The 16,417-nt window shown below is 47.3% G+C and overlaps 1 protein-coding gene across 4 annotated transcripts in view; it reads right to left on the bottom strand.

The window, feature by feature from the left end:
- The window catches only part of LOC8042625 (fibulin-1), a 71,756-nt gene that overhangs the window by 23,182 nt on the left and 32,157 nt on the right, over positions 1-16,417 (bottom strand). For 2 of the 4 annotated variants that reach the window (XM_029995706.4, XM_042291697.1), the window contains exons 5-11: positions 14,863-14,994; positions 12,656-12,838; positions 11,731-11,874; positions 10,445-10,585; positions 9,189-9,329; positions 8,365-8,508; positions 7,782-7,934 (exon numbers count right to left, since the gene is read on the bottom strand). In XM_029995706.4, the coding sequence (XP_029851566.2) occupies positions 7,782-7,934; positions 8,365-8,508; positions 9,189-9,329; positions 10,445-10,585; positions 11,731-11,874; positions 12,656-12,838; positions 14,863-14,994 (1,038 nt within the window). The remainder of the gene's footprint in view (positions 1-7,781; positions 7,935-8,364; positions 8,509-9,188; positions 9,330-10,444; positions 10,586-11,730; positions 11,875-12,655; positions 12,839-14,862; positions 14,995-16,417) is intronic. The other 2 variants (XM_029995707.4, XM_029995708.4) reach the window with 2 other exon arrangements.

Raw genomic sequence — 16,417 nt, 5'->3', positions numbered from 1 at the left:
GCAGTGCATAAAAACTGGGACACCGACACGATCGGTCTTCATAATGATCGGTGGAATAACTATTTTTCAACGCTGTCTATTTGCCTACCGCCTTCTATGTGATCGCTTCATTCACCCAAGACGTCCTGGGTATTTTGAAAACAAATCAGGTTTCTGGTAGCGGCTGTTTCCAAGTCCGAGCACCAACAATTATGATCAGAGTGGTCATTTTAATGCTTCGATTTTTTAATCTCTGCTTTCCTGGATTATATTGATTATACTCCATCAGCGGGTGAGTACGCATGCCATTTTATTTTACTAGCAGTAATGTGAGCTGGTCTCTCGGCAGTTCTAACTTCAACACCAATCTGAACGTTACGACCGTAGCTGTAACCATTGCGACAATCGCTTTCCGTAATTACGTAGTAGAAATATCCATCGAGTTATTTTAGCTTCACGCCAGCCTTAATTATCGTTAAATAACGTTTTCCAAGCCTTTATTTGAGTAAGACGTTATTGATAGGGAACTAGCTTTGCCATCGATGCTATGTGTGTTGTCGTGTTGCCTGTCCAAAATTCACTCAGCCAGTGATCAGGGCAACACACGTTGTCCAACACAAGTTGCTGCAGTTTCTGTTGCCAAAAGCTGTCATACCGAGGCAACATTTTCGTTGTCGTCCATGCTGCACTGCTGCTGTTGCCGGGATGTGATAGGTTTGTCGGACAACACGGGGAGCGAGCAACAAGTTGCTCCTCTGTTGGACAACGTGCGGTGTTGCTGTTGCGATCATGTTGCCTAAGTGCGACATCCTTTAGTGTAGCATTAGATTTGTGTATTGGCATGTATCCTTCATATTGTTTCTACATATTGTCACGGGTGGTGACCAAAAACAATAAATAAACAAGAAGAAATAAACGTTTAACGTGGCGAACTTGTGCCAAAAATAAAAAAAGGGTACAAAAGGTAACAACAGGGCGTCGCGGGCGTCGAAGTCGGCGTGACAGCAGAGTCGAACGCTGGGGCGAGACTGACTCGACAAGGTCGCGGGCGGCCTCTTACCTAGAATGAGTCACTATCTCGAAGATTCGGCGGGGAACGTTCGAGCGTAGCGCGCTTGGGGCGAGAATGAACACGCACTTTCTAGAACAACAAAAACGATAGAAGTTATGTTCGCAGCAAGAATAAACGAGAACCTTCTGCAAGTCTGCGCGCGGCATTATCCCCCCCCCCCCCCCTTTAAAAGCGCATCGTCCCGATGCAGCACAAACCGAAAACAAAGCAAACAGAAATAACGGTAAACTAAAGAGTCATTTGGAACACATAAGGTCCACATTCCTATCGAGCGTAGTACGGCTTCATGCGCACGACGTCGACGACTTCTGGTCTTGGAGGGCGGCGTGATGAAGTCCGTGTTCCATCGGGCATCACCTCGTAGTTCAGATCCCCGAGTCGACGAAGCACTTTGTAGGGTCCAAAGTAGCGCTTCAGGAGCTTCTCGCTGAGACCACGGCGGCGGATCGGTGTCCAGACCCACACCCTGTCTCCCGGCTGGAAGTGGACGTCCCGGCGACGAAGGTTGTAGCGGCCAGTGTCGATACGTTGTTGGGCTTGAATCCGGAGTCTGGCGAGCTGACGGACTTCTTCTGCCCGTTGGGCAACCACCTGGGCGTCGTCGCTTCCGTCGACAGCCGGTTCGTGGGGTAACATTGCGTCCAGCATTGTCGTCACTTTGCGACCATGAACCAGTCGAAAGGGTGTAACCCCGGTGGTTTCTTGCAGGGCCGTATTGTAGGCAAAGGTGACGTACGGCAACACCTCGTCCCATGTCTTGTGCTCCACGTCGACGTACATGCAAATCATGTCGGCGATGGTCTTGTTGAGTCTTTCCGCCAGCCCGTTGGTCTGAGGGTGGTACGCCATGAACGAGGATCCACGGTCTGAGATCAGGACTTCGGGAGCGCCGTGCCGGAGGACGATGGATTCAATGAAAAACTTGGCAACTTCCACAGCAGTTCCGGAAGGAAGGGCTTTCGTTTCGGCGTACCGCGTGAGATAATCTGTGGCGACGATGATCCAGCGATTTCCCGACGTCGACGGTGGAAAAGGGCCAAGTAGATCCATTCCGATCTGTTGGAAGGGTGCCGTTATGCCGTTGGCGGAGGAATTGACTGCAGGAGTCCGGCCGGCCTCGTTGGAGGTTTCTTTCGTCGCTGGCATTCATGGCATGATCGTGTGTATAGGTGGACCGTTTTGGGGAGCTTGGGCCAGTAATACTTTTCACGAATACGGGCCAGTGTCCGGCTGTAACCGAGGTGTCCGGACGTCGGGTCGTCGTGACAGGCTTGGAAGATCTCCTCTCGAAGGTCGGTCGGGATTACCAGCAGCCACATCGAGTTGTTGTTGCCGAAGTTTTCTTTGTAGAGAACTCCTTGTCTAATGGCGAAGGTCGGCAGGGCTCGTGAAAAAACACGTGGTATGACACTCCCACGCCCTTCCAGGTGCTCTATTAGTGCGCGCAGCTCAGGATCGTCTCGTTGACGTCGGGCCATGTCGTCGGTGTTCACTGCGCCCAGGAAACACTTGTCGTTATCGTCGTCGCTGCTGTCGGAAGGTGTTTCGATGGGAGCTCTGGACAGGCAGTCCGCGTCGCTGTGCTTGCGGCCTGACTTGTAGACTACGGTCATGTTGAACTCTTGTAGTCGGAGACTCCATCGCGCAAGGCGTCCTGACGGGTCCTTGATGTTCGCAAGCCAGCAGAGCGAATGGTGGTCCGTGACTACGCGGAACGGGCTTCCGTATAAGTACGGACGAAACTTCGTGATCGCCCAGACGACCGCAAGGCATTCTTTTTCAGTCGTGGAGTAATTTCGCTCCGCCTTGGACAATGTCCGACTTGCGTAGGCGATGACTCGTTCGGTGCCCTCTTGTACTTGAACCAGTACCGCGCCAAGTCCTGCGTTACTTGCATCCGTGTGAATCTCGGTTTCCGCATCCTGGTCGAAATGTCCAAGGACAGGAGGAGTCTGCAGTCGTCGCTTCAGCTCGTCGAATGCCTGCTGCTGCTCCTTGGCCCATTCGATCTTCTCGGCGTCCTTCGTGAGGTTTGTGAGCGGTGCGGAAAGTTTTGCGAAATCTCGAACGAAGCGCCGATAGTAGGCACATAGCCCAAGGAACCTTCGCACGGCCTTCTTGTCTCTTGGTGCTGGAAATGCTGCGACGGCGCGAGTCTTCTCTGGGTCTGGACGAATGCCTTCGTTACTAACCACGTGACCTAGGAACTTCAGTTCGTCATAGGCGAACCGACACTTTGACGGCTTGAGGGTGAGTCCGGCGGTCCGTATGGCGTGGAGAACAGCTCGGAGTCGTCGCAAGTGCTCATCGAAGTCGCCGGAAAACACTACGACGTCGTCGAGGTAGACGAGACAGCTCTGCCACTTCAGTCCTGCCAGTACGGTGTCCATGACACGCTGGAAAGTTGCTGGCGCCGTGCATAGTCCGATGGGCATCACCTTAAACTCGTACAGCCCATCCGGTGTGACAAAGGCTGTCTTCTCTCGGTCCCGTTCGTCGACTTCGATCTGCCAGTAGCCGCTCTTCAGGTCCATCGATGAAAAGTATCGAGAATTGCGCAGCCGGTCTAACGTGTCGTCGATGCGGGGGAGTGGATAGACGTCTTTCTTCGTCACTGCGTTCAGCTGCCGGTAGTCCACGCAGAACCTAAGCGTCCCATCTTTCTTCTTAACCAGTACGACTGGGGAGGCCCAAGGACTGCTTGAGGGTTGAATTATGTCGTCGTTCAGCATCTCTTGAACTTGCTCCTGGATCACCTGCCTTTCTTTGACGGACACTCTGTATGGAGATCGGTGCACAGGGCGCGCGTCGTCCTCGGTAACGATGCGGTGCTTCGCAACGGCGGTTTGGCGCACCTTCGACGACGTCGCAAAGCAGTCGCGGTATTCGGCGAGGAGGTTAATCAGCTGACGTCGTTTCGGGCCCGGAAGTTTAGGGTCAATGTCGAGCTGCGCTGGCAACGTACTGTCTTGCTGAGGTGGCGAGGATTCGTCAGCAATGGCGGCGATTTCCGCGGAGTTTCGGAGTTCCTCGACGTGGCCAACGGCTGCCCCTTTCGTGAGGTGTTGTGCTTCGTTTCGGAAGTTCGTCAGGAGGACCACAGTGCGGCCATTCTGGAGTTCTGCTACCCCTCTTGCGACGCCTATTCCTCTTCCCAAGAGCAATTGAAGGTTACCTTCTAGGACAACTTCGCCGCAGGTAGCTGTATCTGCCACGACGGGTACGACAATACTTGATCGCGGCGGCAGATTCACGTGGTCGGTGGCGACTCGGACGGCGGCTGACCCTGTTTGGGGTTTCTCTGAAGGCGGAACAGGCTTCCGCAGCGTCAGTCTGTTCTCACCCAGGTCGATGACGGCGCCGAATTCGCACAGAAAGTCCATGCCAAGAATGACATCTCTGGAACAGTCTTGTAGAACGACGAACTTTACCGGACACGTCTCGCCGTGAATCTCGACGCGAGCAGTGCACCTTCCGACGGGTGTGATGAGATGTCCTCCTGCGGTTCGTATTTGGGGTCCATCCCACGGCGTCATGACTTTGCGAAGGCGGCGGGAGAGCCTTCCACTCAAGACCGAGTAGTCTGCTCCGGTGTCCACGAGTGCTGATGCGTCGTGGCCGTCAATGACGACATTCAGGTTATTGGACACCGCTGCAGGGGCGTCGTTTCGGTCTCTGGTAGCGTTCGAGTGGGGGCCCTCCGACGTTCGTGGAGGATCTTGGCGTCGGTCGTCTTCGGCAACTCCACCTCCAGGGGTTGCCGCGCCTAGTTTCCCCGGCGTGGAGCGAGGGGCGACAGGCTTTCACGTCTGGGTCGGTGCATCGGCGAAGCTGGACGTCGTGGCGAAGGTGACCGGAACTCTCGGCGGAACGCAGGCTCGGGGGACTGAGGTCGTCGCAGGTACTCGTCGATTTCCCGAGGGCGTTCACCATAACGGGGTCGCGGGTTGTTCGGGTGGAACCCGCGCAGCCCGAGTCGTCGGTATGGGCATCGGCGGTACACATGGTCAGCTTCCCCGCAGTGGTAACACAGCGGGCGTCGGTCGGCCGTCCTCCAGACGTCTGTCTTCCTCGGCGCAGGTTGCTCTGGGTGCGCCTCATCTTCCTGTCGTCGGGGGTACTGCGGCGTTGGGGCGTCTCTTCGGGGTGGCGACGTGGCTTGACGGGGAGCTTGCGGCGGTCGTCGGGCCATCGCGGCGTAGCTCAACGTCGGTTCCTCCGGTGCCACCGTGGTGACGGGAACCTCTGGTTGGAGCGCCCGATGCACTTCTTCTCGGACAGCCTCGGCGATGGAAAGGGTTGGCGGACGGCTGCTGCAACTCGGCCACACAGATGTCCCACGACGTAAGCGAAGCCTCGTGATTCTCGAACCAATACCTCGCAGTACCCTCCAGCGAAAAGTAGAGGTTCTGGAGGCACTGCACCGCAGTCCATCCGTTGTGCCATCGTCTGGCTTCGTTGGCTGCTGGTTGGCCATCGTCGGCTTCGTTGGCTGCTTGGTCCTGGGCGGCAGAAGTCCGAATTCCGGGTGTAGGCCTTGGGTGCGACGACTGAACCGGATCTCGGTAGTGCCTTCGTTGGTTCTTCGTGGGCTTGGCGTCGGACTTGCACTGCGGTCCCTCGGAGGGGTACGCGGCAGGGGCATACGTTTACCCAGCACCTCCACCAAAATGTCACGGGTGGTGACCAAAAACAATAAATAAACAAGAAGGAATAAACGTTTAATGTGGCGAACTTGTGCCAAAAATAAAAAAGGGTACAAAAGGTAATAACAGGGCGTCGCGGGCGTCGAAGTCGGCGTGACAGCAGAGTCGAACGCTGGGGCGAGACTGACTCGACAAGGTCGCGGGCGGCCTCTTATCTAGAATGAGTCACTATCTCGAAGATTCGGCGGGGAACGTTCGAGCGTAGCGCGCTTGGGGCGAGAATGAACACGCACTTTCTAGAACAACAAAAACGATAGAAGTTATGTTCGCAGCAAGAATAAACGAGAACCTTCTGCAAGTCTGCGCGCGGCAATATATCAATCGGGACGGTAGAAACGTGATGCACTTAGTTTTTTTATTTTTATTACCAGAGGCCGAATTCCGAGAAATGACGATATACTGCTATGCATTTTTCCTTCCGGTAGCATTCCTCGATATGAGCGCTATTTTTAACTACGAAATGTTTTCAAACTTGTTTTAATGGTTGCAAATAGGAGTGTGCTATGCTATTTGCGAAGAAGCTAATTGGTTTTGTGCGACTTTTGAGTCTTGACTAATTTCACTACTGAGTTGCATAAAAGGCTACAGAAAGGCAAAGAATATTTGAGTCAAACATACGTAAGCGATTACATATGCATGTTCTATCTCTTCGTCGTCGTGTAAACATCTCTATACGTTCGCAGCGGAAGCATTCACCAACAAGCGTGCGAAGGGCGATGGATTGCAATCTTTCTAAATATTAATTTGTCGAAAGGAGTCGTGGCTTTAGAGCTCGGCGGAGATATTTAATTTAATCGAGAACTTGAAGTGACCATGGAATGATTGCTGGAGACGAAAACCGGACGACCCTTTTATAGGGTCACCACCCTCGCCTGGCGCAAAATTCGGCACAGAGGGGTAATTGACAGTATATATTTTCCGAAAATCAGACGGGTTAACACAAAACAATGTAGCGGTGCGTGCGAGTTGGTTCATGATTACAAGCTGGTAGCAGCGAGCAAAAACGAAATACACGGACAAAGAAAGGAATGGACAGGACGAGCTAACGAAACTTTAGTTTTTGTTAGCTCTTGAGAGAAAAAATTCCTAAGATATCGAAGGTAATGTCGCATGCAAGTGATTATTCAATCTGACAGAACCAGTAAGTTGAAGTAAAAAAAAAAAAGTACTTCAAGTGGCATATTCTGTGTGTGTGTTTATATGCAGGAATAAAATAAAAGAATCCTGAGTTTATTCGTGATCGCAGTGTCCGAAGCACTGAACCCCGGTCTGCCACGGGATTAAAGCTAAAGCTACTGTATGTAAAATATCTATGAAATTACATCCACGAAAAAAATCATTCGTCACGATGACACTGTCTGCATTGCGAAAACAAACAACAAACAAACAAACGAACAACATATTAATAAAATTATTGTATTGTAAATCAAAAGCGCGCCTTTTTTTCTTGTTTTCTTTCTTTATTTCTGCTTCATTTAGTCATTAGAGGATATATTTCCGGACCTAGGACGTTTGAGTATAAAAGTTTTTCAAAAATGAGGCCTGAGTTTTTTTTTTTTTTGGCAGCGAAACAACGTTTGAGTATTTAACACCTAGTTGTCTGTGTGGTAAGTTGTCCTGCCAGTGGTGAGATAGCATGGCAGGAAAAAAAACTGTACAACAGACAAATTTATATTTTCACGGGCAGCCCTTCTATCAGAGGCCAGCAAAAATCTGCATGTCTTTTCAATCTTCAAGCCCCAGCACCAGACTCTTGCAATTGGCAGCAGCCTCCATGTTCAGGGGGTTCTTCTGCACTGCATGCACGCTTATTCAGAGCAGCAGCTGTAGTGTAGCAGTAGCAGCAGCAGGGACAGCAGAAGTGGCAGCAGCACAGCAGCAAGCAGCACAGCAGCAGTCGCAACAGCGTAGCAGCAGTTGCAGCAGCAGTCGCAGCAGCAGTCGCAGCAGCAGTCGCAGCAGCAGTCGCAGTGACAGCAGCGTAGAACTTCAAGCTCTCAGCAGTAGGTTTCTAGTCGACCGACCTTCACATCCTTTAAGGTGAGAACTGTAGACGAATCCTCGGGGACAGTCGTAATACCGGGACTTCTTGATGCAACGGTAACTGCCCACTGTGTTGACGCATTTCGATTCCCGCGAGGAGCACGAGTGAAGGCCATGGAGGCACTCGTCAACGTCTGGGGAGGGATAGAAGAAGGAAGATCGTGGGTAGCGGTGCCTTCGGTAGCGTGATGATCGTCGGCGTCTCCGACTGGTGTGTTTACGACGTCATAAAAAATGGTCCCTCTATTTACGCCCGAAGATGGCCTAGATGTGCCATGGTGTCACTGGCGGCGACCCTGAACCTGTCACAACAGTGGTGGTTGACAGTCTACGGCAACTTACCCAGCAAGGAGTTGGAACTCCGCGACGACAGCGACAACTGGCGTTTACTCGTACTATTTACCAGGACTTCTAGCCCCCAACCGCCAGGATCGCGACATCTGACAACGTGACACGCTTCTGCGACGTCTTTCGTTGCCACATGGGAACATCTTTGGATGTGTGGGAGGGACGCTAAACACACCAGTGGGAGACGTGTTCTGGGCTTTCTAGTATAAGACTCACCGATGCAGGAACGCGTGTTTTCGTCGAGTCGATATCCTGCGGGGCAGCGAATTTTGTTTCTGCAGGAATAGCTACCGTTGACGTTGATGCATGCCTGCGACCGGAGGTTGCAGTCATGCGTTCGCTCTTGACACTCGTCGATATCTGGAAGTAGTTACAGAGAGCGACGAATGAATGATTGCGCTCGTAGTACTCCCCAGATAATCGACTCAAGGCATCACCATCTATAGAACTCGCTCTTAAAGTCAGCTCACCTGAATTACGGACCACGTTCTTGACGAGAAGGAAAGCACAACGAATTTAAACGAGCAAAAGAAAAACAAACAAACAATAATATAGTCCCGTAGTCACGCACACCTGAAGAAAAACAGGGTACGGCTTAATATATTCAAAGCTTTTGTTCCGTGATTTGTTCTCTGGTGTTCATATCGGCCAGAACCGCAACCTCATTATCTATGGAGCGATAATTATGGGGCCAGGGCTCACCTCATCCCGCTTTTCCTAAATTGTTAGTGGCCATAAAAAGACTCCTCATCTTAAGCTTAGAGGACACAAAACACTAAATAAAATGTGTTAAACTACTGTCTAGGAGGTCATGTGATTTAGAATCTGAAAAATTAAATATCGTGGGATGTGAAAAAATGAAAACTACTGTTTTACCAAGACACTCGCCTTAAAAAATAGATAAAAAAGATCGATATGTTGGCTGTCATTGTGTGGCTTCTTAGAAAATGTTTGTTTTTTCTGTAGCTACATAGTAGCCACGAGAATTTCTAATTATTCTAGGTGAGTAGCAATAAAATAAAGAAGCTTACTATACGTACCTTCGCACTTGCGAGTGACTCGATTGTATCGAAATCCTTTCTGGCACTGTTCAGTGGTTCGACAGGTGAAACCACCCTCCGTGTTCGTACAGAGTTGAACTGAACCGCACGTGTGAGTTCCTTCTTGACATTCGTCAACATCTTCACAAAATTAAGAAGAAAAACGAATATCGATAATAAAAATACGCTCAAGCACAACCAGCATAGGTAAAACGGTGCCACATGAAAGATGGCTTGACACGCCGTTTTTTAATAATAAAATATCAAGAGTTATTAAGATGAAAAAAAAAATCAATTGAGATGCGTGCTATGCGTCTGACGCTATTACAATCATGAAGAATATTACGGTTCTTCATTATGGTGGGTCGACATTCAGGGTATTGCAAAGCTTGTCCATGTGATCCAATGTGGAAAGATATGTCGGCCCCAATAATGAACAACGCACGTTCCTGATTTTTTAATCAGTAGAAATTAATACTCAATTATCGCCGTATATAATTCTTCTGGGTTTGCAGTTGTTCGGCTTGAAATAATAGTTTTAGGGTTTTCATGGGGATAATCAAGAAAGGTTCCCTGGGCGAACGCCCCCGAATCTAGGGAATACTATGAAACACTATTTTGTTAATGAGCACATTAACGAACGTTTAGAATAAGCCTCTGTCTCCCAATTTTACAAGACGCAATCAAACCCAACCTTGAGCTGCAGACTTTTGACCTATCTCATCTGCTGAAGTTTTACAATATTTTGAAGTCTTAAAATGTTTGCGCTGAAACTATGCGCGATAAGGAAAATTCAAGAAGAGTCGCAAAAAGAAACTTATACAATATTGTTGACTTTTATTAACCTCGCGAGCAACCGATAAACCACGTATACGACAGAACAGCCGAAAGTATATTTAAGGTAATGTACCATGTCGAATTCAGTTGAGTTAAAGTGATGAGTTTGTTATTGTTTTTGTCGGTTAAGCTGAACTGATTTAATTAGTTTGAATCTTGAGAGGAGGCATGCGATATAGAGATGTAATGGTTAGCTGCTTATGTTATTGTTGGAAGTGACTGAATAATAGTTGAAAAAAGTGAGCTCATTGAGATTCTGTGTCGACGGTGTGAATTCCGTGGTTTGATTTCTAGGTTAAGTGACAGTTCTATCGTTCTGTTTTATTTTGAGGAAATTGTTAGGTTGCTCGGATCAAAGGGGGCTACGGATACGTATTTTCACACTCGCATTTTGACATGCATCACACTCTTCTGCTCACCAAGGCACTTTTCGAAGTGGTGGCTGTAGCGAAGACCCTTGGAGCACATGGGATTGCACACGTAGCCTCCCACCGTGTTCTTGCATTCTTCCTCGAACCTTGCATCGCACGCGTGCAGCGACTCGGCGCATTCGTTTACGTCTGAACGAGCGGACGTTTGAGAGCCCGACGTTAAGGACACACTTTGCTTAAATTAACAATCAACACTACTACTACTATTAGTACACCATAAAGACACAAGCGAGCACGTCATGGGAAACAGGGCGGGTTACAATATCGAATGACTGCCGAGTTCCCACACAACAGCCCGCTGAATGTTCCAGAGAAGGATACGTGTTAGGCTGGGGGACTCAAAATGTAAAATCTAGCTGGCGCGTTACTTTTGATTGTCTCACTTGAAAACATGCGGGTGTTATCGTAGTGGCTTCCCTGTTAATATAGTTTGTGAGCGCTTATATGTGTGTGCGTGGACATCTGGGTAGAATTATTTGCTAGAAAATAAACAAACGCGATCTGAAGCATCCTTTCGCAATAAAGTTTTTAGGAAACCACGTGTCCGATAACAAGGTGATTATTTTCGATGTCCTCTCGAACGGGAACAAATGTGCTCAACGCCACTTTTATCAGTCTAGTTCGACCATTGTTTCTGAACAATCTAAAAGGTATACAAATGTATGCACATACTAGATGATGCTCCGTGCTTCCTGGTGTACTTCGGCGTTTTTATCGGCTTATGCTGAAACCTCCATGAATGCGAAGCTATAATAAGATCCGATCGGGACTCTCCCCTCGTTTCTTGAAATTTTAGTGACTAGTTTGTGTCATAGGTTTTTTCTGAAGTCAGTTTTAGGCAAACACACCTCATAGAAAATATTAGAGAGTATATAGAGCTCAAACAAGGATGTTTTAACACTTTTTTTTTTCTCGTCTGATACGGTATCAGAAGCTCCCGTCAAAACGAATCCTTAAACAGTACGGTTCACATTATAATAAATATAATCAATGCAAGTTCTTTAACAAATACCGTTTTAACATCGATATCTATTCAATCCCTTCGGCTAATAAGGGAAGAATAAATGTGACCTTACAAATGGCTAATAGAGTATTTTAGGCATCAAAGACTACACGTCTGTAATTGCTATTACGCACGTGAACTGTGTTTATTATCATAAACATAAAAAAAAGAAAAAATATGCATATATAGTACGGAGACAAAGACCTCGGCGATATCATAACCGTTTCAAAAAACATTCCTGAACGTACTTGTGCTGACGTATGCGACTCACCGGCACAGGAGTCCTCGTTCCACTTGTAGCCGGCCGGGCATTCCTTGCCGTCCTTGGAGAGGCACTGGAACCCTCCGTAGGTGTTGAGGCACGTCTGCTGCTCCATGCCACAGTCATCCAGGCCCTCGGAACACTCGTCCACGTCTGGGGCACCGTTCAAGTTAGAAGGACGCACGGAATTCGTTATAGTGGACAGCTTGTAGCAGGGATGAAGTTTCATGTATACAGTTGGGTTCAAGATTCTATCAAGAAAAATTCAATTTCATATATATAGAAAAATCACATTATGTGTTATAGTTAACGGCTTGGCCATGCAGAAATTTCAATTACGGTTTGCTTCCCCTTCGTATCAATAGGTTAAGCACTTTTACATGCAAAAACGAACAAATGTAATCATTGAATCAATTTTTTTTCAGAAGCTGAAATAAGAGGTTTGATATAGATTTGGTGGTAGATATATATATAACGCCAGCGCAGTGGTTAAGTTGAAACGGCTAAAGCTGAATAAGATTGCTATCCAAATTTATTTAGCTCTCCTCTCAAGCATATGTTTATTTTTATTTATTTATAAATACTACATACTCCAATTTGGAGACATGGTAGGAGTGAAAAAAACACTTCAAATACGTAGAAAACAACAGTCCAACAGCCGACAGTGCCTAAAAATGAACAATGGGCTCTCATGTAAATACACTTCGAAGCATAAATACAAAGTTCGACCACGCCAATAGAACAAAAAGGTACACAAGAAAGAAGCGAAAGAATACGCCCTACATATCCCAGTCACAGCTCACAAAAATAATACACACTGAGCAAAGGAAAAAATTACAGGTAGTTGTTTAAGCGAGCTTCTTCTTTTTTTTTTTTTTTAATTGAAAAGAAAGAAAAAACATTTAGAAGTTTTGTTTGGAATGCAGTGTCGTACCTATGCAGTCCTTCATGGCACTGTTATACTTGAATCCGGCTTCGCACTGCTGCGGGGTTTCACTGTCGACACTGGGAACGTCGGTATCGCTCCTGGGAATGCACCCGAAGCCTCCTGGCTTGTTCATGCACTCGTGCGTCATAAGGTCGCAGTTATGGGTTCCGTCACTGCACTCGTCCACATCTGCAGGCACATTAAAAAGAGTTTGCATTAGGAAAGACTTATATGTTATGATAAAATGCCCAACGCAGTAACGCAGCCAGGGGGACAGCTTACCGGGCTTCAGCCCCATAAGCTCTCCCCTGGCTACGCCAAATATACATATACAAAAATATACATAAAAATATACACATGCGTTTTGACTCCCCCCCCCCCCTCCCCCCTCTCCCCCGCCCCCCCCCCCCCCCCCCCCCCCCCCCGCACCAAAAAAGTTTCCGGCCACGCCACGGCGCCCAAGAGTTATACACTTCATGTGAAAGTACATACATGGGAGTGAACTTTTTTGCAGAACACGGAGACCTCTAATCACGGTGAACAGCAGAGGTATTCCAACCAATGACGAAGGTCAAAATACGACTAGATTGAAAAAAAAGGTGATGAGAGCAGAGACACTTGAGCAAATGAATCGTCATGCGCATTGTTCCTGCACACATCCATTATTTTATATCTCATCGTATTTTGAAATGCGATCATGGAGCATCGAATCGAACAGGGACCAATATAACACGCACCCTGTCATTCCTACTTTTTTTCTTTTTTGCCCATCTACTACCAATGTCCTTCGGGGCCTTGAGGGTAAATGAATGATTAAACAAAATAAATAGATAAATAAATAAAAAAAAGCTAAATCTTGATTCGATATGCTACGGTCCCATCCATGTAAACACAGTCAATGACGAACTTCGCCCGACGGCACGCTCGCTTTGTGCTCGACGTAGCAGCCATTGTGCTGATGCCACACGCAGAGCAAAAGCCGCGGAAAAAAAAAAAAAAAAAAAAGATAACGTCGTTTTTTCGCTTGTTTATAAACAGGCACGTAATACTATTATAAACATTAGTTTTGACGTACAAAATAATTGTGTTTATTCTTTACTTGGATGTTAAAATGACGTTCAATGTACATCGGTATCTTCAAATAGATATTTCTTCCCGAAATGTGATGCAAGAAAGTGAGCGAGAACCACCGAAACTGAAACCGAAACTTCTGAAGCAAGTTAGTGAGAGCAAAGTTCGACTGTGGCGTCGCATTCAAACTTGACACAACACAGTGCGTCACGCGCGTGTTTTCATGAATCGTGAAACAGCGTTGTTCGATTGGATCATTGATGTAAAAAAAGAACTTCGTCAGCACATCCCGAGTAACCCTTAACCGAATCGAAGTTTGAAACACAGATCGGTGTTCTTTTAAGGGTGAGATCGAAAGTGAACATCTAGAAGATGTGATATTGTAGTAATAATTTGTTTTTACAGAAAAACACTTACGAATTAGTGTCTTCGACACTGTCATATGGTAATCCCGAAACAAATGTTCATAAACATGCACGTCGGATTGCAAGTATCGCGTAGTGTGAAATTTTCTTTAGAACGCCCTTCAGAGTTCAGCCAACATTTAGCAGCAGATAGTAAGGACAACGCTGTGTACGAATGCATACTTTGACTTTCTGCCCTCTTTGCGAGGGGAGTGTCTAAGGGGAACATCTAGACACACGTTCTGCCAAGAGAGCTTTAATTACGAGAGGTACAGATTGATATAAGTGTACTCGGCTAAGGCGTGAGCCGTGCTGGATCATAAACTTTGTACGTTTCGCGTCATTAAAGTTGTACTTAAATTTTTCAAACGCGTCTTACTCATCACCTAAACAATTCACCTTTTCATCCGCGTACAGATTTTCTAGATAGAGTTTTTGTTGCTCGTACAATTGAAATTTGTATTTCGTTGAGCGACGATATTTGTTTACTACCCTTTGCGTGAATGTATGTCTGCCATTGATAACCAATGATTATGTCTTACATTCATTGCTGTCTCCTTTTTTTAATCTCGCATATTGTTTCATTTGTTCTGCATTTTGTGCGATTTCCCCCACCCCTGCAAGAGCCCCCAGCGGGGCTGCGATATTTAAAAATAAATAAATTTGTAGACGTTATAAGCCTTCTCCGCCTTACTTTTGGCCCTATAGGGCCCAGTATTTTTTCTCTCGTCAAGTCACCTGCGCAGCTCTTGTTGTCCTCTTCCAGCCTGTATCCCTCGTGGCATTCACAGACGAGTGTGGTGCCGGAGTTGCGGCACTTGTGCATGCACGGGTTGTACTGCTCGCAGAGGTGTCCGTCGGCTGGCTTCGCTGCAATGACCGGTGTGGACGGTGAAAAGTTGAGCAGAGACACGCCACGTGTTCGCGAACCCTTGGTTTGAAAAGGCTCACAACTGCCAACTATTCTGTTAGGATTAGTCTGCACGTATGTGGTTCGTAATTTGAATGAACCAGAGATTTTATTAAAGCCAATATTTGAAGTAGAATACGTAGTGCCAACTGGGAAGTAAGGCGCCATTTTATATCATATTTCTATTTATTATTGGTACTCTAGCAAACTGTGGAGCCTCGATGAACTTTGAGATCTGCGTGCCTTTACCGCTTAATGTCCGTTCCAATTAAAACAAAACAACAACAGGAACACCAATAACAACAATAACAAAGAACAAAATAACAACAACAACAACCATTATATTGAGGATGCGGGGAAACAGGTGAACCTTCAGGATTCTGGGTTTTCCAGACTTAGCTTTTGGGAATGTTGTGTGAGTGTTCTGCACATTTGATGGGGATCGTGCTAGGGCGACGTCCTATCTAAAGAGGACGACGACGAAGTGCTCTAACCAAAGACGTCCAATCTTCCATTCCTGGTAATTTTTCGTATTTTTTACCTTCTATCGCAAAAATCTCGATCAAATATTAACGGGCAGTTTTTCTAAACTCAGTGTGCTTGACAAAGAAATCAAGCAGATCGCCGAGATCTCTTTTAGAGAAAACTGCAGCCTTTTCCGCTGCTATCGTTCCATGTGAACGAACATGGAAGCTGCCCAAGCGGGCGTCCCTGACGCTGCTAATACAGCACTAAGCATAACTCCTGAGCAACATCAAAGGAACGAAGCACGCGTAACGTCGCAACCAGATGATGGGCACTCTATTTGCTCCGATGGTTCCGTTGCATCGTCGACTACAGACATCAACTGTATGGAACAAGACGACGATACTGGAGGTCCGTATCAAGAAGTTAGATCAAGAAAGAGAACTCGGCGTAACAACTCCAACTCCAGCTCGGAGACAATAATCCAATCAAAAGCCATCGAAGAAGGGCTCACTGTTGTGTTCGCCCCTGCGGATACTGAGACGTTAATAACATCCCTCAGTAGTGTGAAGCTCTCAAGAGCTCTAGAAAACTCCTGTCCTGAGGGCATTCACGAGGTTCGCTTTAACAGCAGATTGAATGTCATCGCAGTTGACACCAGAAATGGTGAAGCTACAAGAACATTGCTCAACTTGAAGGCTCTCTGTGGAATTCCGGTGATGTCATACTCTCCACTGGCTGGAGCAACGGTGAACGGAATGATTCAGGACGTCGACAAAGAGCTTTCTAATGAGGAGATCACCTCGCATCTCAGGTCCAATATTAACGTTGGTGCCGTCCGACGCCTAGGGAAGTCTAGCACAGTCAAAGTCACCTTCCGGGGCAAGATTCTGCCTACCCATGTTCTTCTGGGGCATG

The sequence above is a fragment of the Ixodes scapularis genome, unplaced genomic scaffold (genome assembly GCF_016920785.2).
Source record: "Ixodes scapularis isolate PalLabHiFi unplaced genomic scaffold, ASM1692078v2 PGA_scaffold2__306_contigs__length_199485367, whole genome shotgun sequence".
NCBI lineage: Eukaryota > Metazoa > Arthropoda > Arachnida > Ixodida > Ixodidae > Ixodes > Ixodes scapularis.
Note: the sequence above shows the minus strand (reverse complement) of the source record. Positions and strands in the feature narration are given on the sequence as shown.